The sequence below is a fragment of the Hibiscus syriacus genome, unplaced genomic scaffold (genome assembly GCF_006381635.1).
Source record: "Hibiscus syriacus cultivar Baekdansim isolate YM2019G1 unplaced genomic scaffold, ASM638163v2 tig00116965_pilon, whole genome shotgun sequence".
Lineage (NCBI taxonomy): Eukaryota > Viridiplantae > Streptophyta > Magnoliopsida > Malvales > Malvaceae > Hibiscus > Hibiscus syriacus.
Genome location: NW_024063490.1, coordinates 3,526,117 through 3,532,405, shown reverse-complemented (window position 1 = coordinate 3,532,405; position 6,289 = coordinate 3,526,117). Strand labels below are relative to the sequence as shown.

Sequence of the window (6,289 nt, the reverse complement as noted above, 5' to 3'; positions counted from 1 at the left end):
ACACTAGCAACAGAATCATAATTACCTTTGCAGAAAATCAGGAGGTCGTCTGCAAAGGATAGGTGAGTGAGCCCGATTTTCTTACATTTAGGGTGATAACCAAATAAACCGTTACTAGAAGCCAGGTTGAGTAATCTGGATAAGATTTTAATAGCAAGGACAAAGAGATAAGGTGAAAGCGGATCCCTCTGCCTAAGACCACGAGCTCCTTTAAAATAACTGATCAAAGTGCCATTGAAGGATATGGAGTACCTTGCTTGAGTAAAACACGCTTCAGTCCAATCGATGAATTTTTGAGGAAGATTTAAAGCTTTAAGAATGACTGATATAAAATCCCAGTGGAAGGAATTAAATGCTTTATGAAGATCAATTTTAATAGTGCACCTAGGTGAAATGGAATTCCTACTGTATCCTTTAACCATCTCTTGGGCAAGCAGAGTATTATCCACAATGTTTCTACCTTTGATGAAAGTTGTCTGGTTTAAAGTAATGATCTCAGGAAGAACCTCAGTCAATCTTTTGACAAGAATTTTGGTAATGGATTTGTAAATAACTGAGCAGCATGAAATGGGCTACTGGGATTTGGAATTTTAGGAGCAAGGGCAACAACAGTAGAATTAAAAGATGGAATTAAAGAAGCATTCAAAAAGAAGTGTTTAACCGCAGCTATAACATCCTTACCAACAATATTCCAAGCTTTATTGAAGAAAAGAGGGGAAAACCCGTCCGGGACGGGGGCTTTATCATTTCCTTGGTCGAAGATGACCTCTTTAATTTCTTCAGCAATAACTTCTTTAACAAGGCAGGAAGAAGCTTCATATGACAGATTGTAGTTAAGAATAGACTTGATGAAGTTTGGATCAATTGCTTTAACCGAGGGGTCGACATTTCCAATAAGATTAGTAAAGAAGTTAATCACTTCTTTAGCCATAGAGTCAAAGGATTCAAGCCTATTTCCTCTTTTATCCACAAAAACTCTAATGGTATCCCTCTTGTTTTTGAAGGCCACCATGGAGTGAAAAAATTTAGTGTTTTTGACCCATCCTTCATCCATTGGATTTTAGCCTTTTGCTTAAGGAATAAACTTTCAGCTTCTTTCAAAATCTTCAACTCATCATGAATTGCAAGTTCCTTTTCAATAGCATCTTCTCCTTTTAGAGAGAGAAGTTGTTGTTTCTCTAACTCAATTCTCTTTGCTTTTACCCGGTCCGAGATGCTGCTAAAGTTATCCTTGTTAAATCGCTTGAGACTTTGTTTGAGCCGTTTTAATTTGGAAAACAAGATCATCATAGGGTCGCCTGAAACATTTTGAATCCAAGATTGTCGAACCTCTTCCAAGAATCCATGATGAATAGTCCAGCAGTTGTGTCACCCGACTATTTATTATGTTCTAAAGTTACCCTTTACATTAAAAAATTAACAGTTGTCTAAGCTAGATGTCAATATGATGCCTGAGATGTCGTTTGAGATTCTATGATCAAATTTTATAATATTATAATCAACAAGTTAATATTCAACTGATAATACTATTAATTTTTTAACTGAAAATGATGAGTTTGGAACATAATGAATAGTGAGTGACCGTTTTGTAACTTTTGATAGTCAAGGGATTTAACGAAGTAATACTATGTAGTCGGAGGATCATTTTGTAACTTTTAATAATTAAGGGACATAATAAAATAGTACCTATAGTCGGGATCATTCTGTACTTTACCATAAAGAATTTGTTATATAATATATTTTAAACACAAAAAAATATAAAGCATTACACATGATGAAGTTTTAAACTGCCACATGTTAATACTCTAAGCTCTCCACATATGATTGTTTTCGAAAGTGCCGGTGTAACTAATTACAGTGAATATATAATAGATATATTAGATTTGTTAGGATTAAAGTAAAAAAAAAAAGGACAATTAAAAGAAGGGTAAATTATCGAATTGAATACACTTATATTCATCAAATTTTAAAAAATATATTTTAATTGCATCAAGGTAAACTAACAGATTATTCATTTTCTTTTTATATTTATATATTTCGTTCAACAAATTTAAAAAGTTACATTCCAGTCACTTTTCCATTCATAAGATCACTGACATCAGATCTCAAAGAAACCCTGCAGGTCCACAAATACCTGTAGGATAAAGTTGAGTCCAAGGGGACAAGTTGACATCAATGACTTGTTCGAACTCGGGACGTTGCATATCATGGCAAACATTTATTGTTTCTTCTCCATCAAGGAGAGTTGTGGATTGCGGTGGTAAGATATTTTCACATTGATCTCTGTAAATAATGAGTTGAAGATCAAATCAAGCAAAACCAATGATGCTTATGACAATTATTAAAATATGTACATGTTTTCAACAAGAGCACCTTTGAGGAAGAAGACCATTTGAATCCAAAAAGTTCAAGATCTGAACTTGTGGATCTTTTTGGGGTATCCAATCTGAAGTACTTCCTGTAACGAAACCACTTACATCTGCAGCATCTGGGGCTTTAAAACTATTGTATTTTTCCTGTAAAACTTGCTGTTCGTTCGAATCATGATAAATTTCAGTGTAACTCATGCATCGATAAGTAAAGAATTACTCATATATACACTCATGACCCACCTTCTGCAATCGCACTTGTTTCAGTGTTTCCTCGAGGAACTGCTCGTGAAACTCAGCCTGAATCAACGTTGTGATTTCTGCAGGTTCACCCTCGAAGATGCTGCAACAAGTTTCAAGTTTAGTTTAAGCATTGATTTCGTCAAATAGGAGCTATAATTGAAGAGTATACTTCAGTCTTTTCTGCATATCTGCAATCCGGAACTTGCATTCAACAATCTCTTGTTGCAATTCCTTTGAATCGCTGCTCACCGGGCTGCTTTATAACTCAAAAAAGAATAAGAACGTTAAGAAAAGGATATACAAAGAGAAATCAGAGGTAGACGAAGGAATCTAAAGTACCTGTCAGCTTCATCTCTTAGCTTCCCAAGTGTCTTCACTAGCAACTGAAAACATGTATATATATAAACACATCGATCTTAAGCAAATTTCGAAGCCTGGGATTAAATGTTTATGGGTGGAACGTGTTCTTTACCTCTTTATTACGCAGTCTAAACCAGCCGGTGCAAGGTAAAAAGCCAACTAGGCCATGTCAATGAAGCAGAAACGAACACCATATAAATATAAAGAGACAAATAAAAAACAGTTTCCATTACCTTCCTCGTTCATGCTCTGGAAGATTGACATACTTTTCCAGAATCTCCTCGATGCTTCAATACACCAAAAGAAACAAATATCAAATCTGAAGAGATGTATATATTGAGGTAGCAGAAGCAGACCTTTTATTGCCAGAGAAGAGACTGAGTCTTCCAGAAGGAGAAAACATGAGGAGAGCAACATCAACATCACAGAGAACAGAAAGCTCATAAGCTTTTTTTACAAGTCCATTTCTCCTCTTTGAGAAAGTGACCTGCCTGTTTGTTGTGTTCTCTATCCTCCTGATCTGGAGCTTTACTCTACCCATCAATTTATATTTTTTATTGTTCAAAACAAATCTGTAACGTCTATGGAAGATGATATGGTAGTGTTGTATTTAAAGAATATCAGCATCTGAGAAGAAAGAGAATCGAAATTTTGGTGTTTGAAAAGTATAAATTAGAGGAGAAAATAGGGAAGAAAGAAGCGATGAAGACAATCAATTGGTTTTGTCATTGTCAGGCAATTCGAAGAAGATGACGAAACAGATGGCGGTGTGACCGTGAAGCCAAAACACTCAACCATATATATATATATATGGTATATGGTGATCCGTATGGAACAACAAATTTGTACTTAATTTCTAAACAGTCAATAATGAATCGTGTTTATTTTGTAATCTTCCTTCTTGGTTTCTCTTCTATCCTAGAGGGACATCGATGATGAATTATAGAGCTTACATATACTCATTTTAAAAATATTTTTAAATTGGTCATCCATGCAGGAATGGAGTTCCTTTAGGGCCCAAGGGGCCCGACCTTTGTTAAAATTTATATATTTGATATAATTTTAATTTTGATTAATGTAAAAATAAATATTTAAATTTTAAAAATATAAAAAAATATTAAATATTTAATTAAGTAGGGGTTGAACTAAAGAATGCTAAGTTTGTGTTATCAATTTTTTTGTCTAATTACAATTTAAGTCATTGTAAGTTTAAATATTAGACAAATTAGAAGTTGTCTTTTGAGTTTTGAGTTTTTTTTTTTAATTTAGGATGAATACAAAGTAATATATGTACAAAGACTTTCAACTATTTGACAATAAATGCTCATACCCCTACATATGTGCTTGAACTCAAGACCTCAAGGATAACAACAATCCCTTAATCACTAAGGTCGCTTGTTTCATATTAAATTTCGAGTTTAAATATCTAGTAAATCTTTATATTTTTTTAAATAATCTAATATTTTAGCCTCTATCAATATTTAATTCTAACTCCGTCCCTGCATCGATGTAGTTTTCGTGAATTTGATGTGATCGACGTGATACATAATAAGCATTTAACGGTGCACGCAGCAATGATATCTCAATTCTACTTCTGATTTATTCAGCGAGTTTAACGAAGACGATACATACCCCTTCTCCCTTACCAGTTAGCCAACCAGAACCAAATTTGCAACGTGTCGGGCTCTTCTTGTTTTCTTCGAACATCTGATACTTATCCGCCTCTCCTGCCGCCAAACGTGTGACCCCCTCTTTCCCCACCGTCTGCATTTTGCTTGCATGCAATCTTTGTCCTGTTCCTGACCAACAATCCATTGAATGTCCAACATATGTTTTCCATCTGCTCTTTTTGGGCTTTATCTTCACAACAAATATTTTCCATGAAACTCACAACATCCGTTTCAAAGCGGTATGAGTTTGAACCCCGAAGCTTAATTAATTTGGGACAACGAACAAAAATACCATCTTATACTTATAGTTATTAGCTATGGTGTTATATAAAGATGTAATCACACCGAACCAAGTTTGAATCAAACTCATTTGTACTATTTATATATTTAAATTACCTAAACTACTCAATCAAATACAATTCAGTTAAAAAAAAAACAGACTTGTCACGAAGACATTTAGATATCACGTAATGGAACACCCCTTTCCGTATTTGTATGTGAGTCAGAGATATCACATAAATTTATCAAAGTATTCTTTATTTTAAAATTAATAAAATTTTGTTTCTTTAAAATCATCAAATCTAACAAGTATAACAAAAAAATATTTAATTGCGTTGAGTCAAAATATAATATTTTAATATTCAAATCAAAATCATTTTAAGGCAGAAACATAACAGTTCAATACTATATCATATAACAAATAAAACTGTCTAAAAACTGCTTAAAATAAAATTTATCTCGATAGTAACAAAAATTTAATTCACCAATTATTAACTAGAAAATCCATATTCATAACTAATATAATTAAATATTACTTATTTAAAATTCATACATATTATCTACTACAAAACCATTTTAAATTTATAACCATATTAAAATACTACGTACACTTATTATACGTATATGTGCCAACTAGAAAATAAAAAACAACAGTAGAATGTCATTAGTGATACCGGTAGATAATCCTCGATAAGTGATGCCAAGCTAAGCTCCTTACTCCACTCGAATTCATTTACCTACGCGTAAAAATCATCACACGCTAAATATACACTTAGTGATGCATTTTATAACTTTAATATAAATATGCCAGAACATATGTATATAACAAAATATAAATCATAATATGGATATCATGTAATACCATATAATATAAAACTGACTTTCAAAACCATTTCCACATTCTGTAAGCTGCAAATCAACATTTCAAATATAAACATTTTATGTCAAACTAGAAATATTCGATGAAAGATTTACTTTCAACGAATCAGTCAAACCTGTACTTTTTCAATTTCATTCAAATCATGTCATGATATAAAATTGATGCAACGTTCAAATCAAGTGCACGTTTCGTAAATCAAGTAATAAAGTGAAAGTTAGAAAGTTTTGAGTGTCGAACCCACAGAAAGCATTATGCTAAAAGATTTATGAAAAGATATTTAAATTGAAAGAATTAGAAGCAAGCTAATGGCTAAAGCTAAAATTCAAATTTAGCTGCAGCATTAGTGAGACCAATAGGTTAAGGATTGAATGGATTAAGAAGATATTTGGTAGCTTCTATTATGAGTATGTTAAGAACTAAATGTTTATGCATCTAGCAATTATTAATATTATCTAGTAGACATAAATAAACTCTCATTGACTCAATCA

General features: G+C 32.7%; 1 protein-coding gene across 1 annotated transcript; it reads right to left on the bottom strand.

Moving 5' to 3' along the window:
* Nucleotides 1–511: 511 nt before the first annotated feature.
* Nucleotides 512–3,529, bottom strand: LOC120191302. Its single transcript, XM_039194275.1, has 10 exons — nt 3,329–3,529; nt 3,206–3,259; nt 3,085–3,100; nt 2,952–2,995; nt 2,782–2,865; nt 2,613–2,712; nt 2,374–2,528; nt 2,135–2,283; nt 1,086–1,298; nt 512–1,044 (listed from the first exon to the last, which is right to left on the bottom strand). The coding sequence occupies exons 1-10, from the start codon at nt 3,511–3,513 to the stop codon at nt 512–514; spliced, it is 1,533 nt and encodes a 510-aa protein (XP_039050206.1). The 5' UTR covers nt 3,514–3,529.
* Nucleotides 3,530–6,289: the final 2,760 nt, after the last annotated feature.

Bases quoted from the DNA above. Each gene is read 5' to 3' on its own strand.
- LOC120191302 (XM_039194275.1), bottom strand. From the start codon at position 3,513: ATGGGTAGAGTAAAGCTCCAGATCAGGAGGATAGAGAACACAACAAAC. The intron at 3,260-3,328 runs GTCTGCTTCTGC...GGTGTATTGAAG, and splicing joins CTCTTCTCTGGCAATAAAAG to CATCGAGGAGATTCTGGAAA. The intron at 2,713-2,781 runs GTATACTCTTCA...AACTTGTTGCAG, and splicing joins GATATGCAGAAAAGACTGAA to CATCTTCGAGGGTGAACCTG.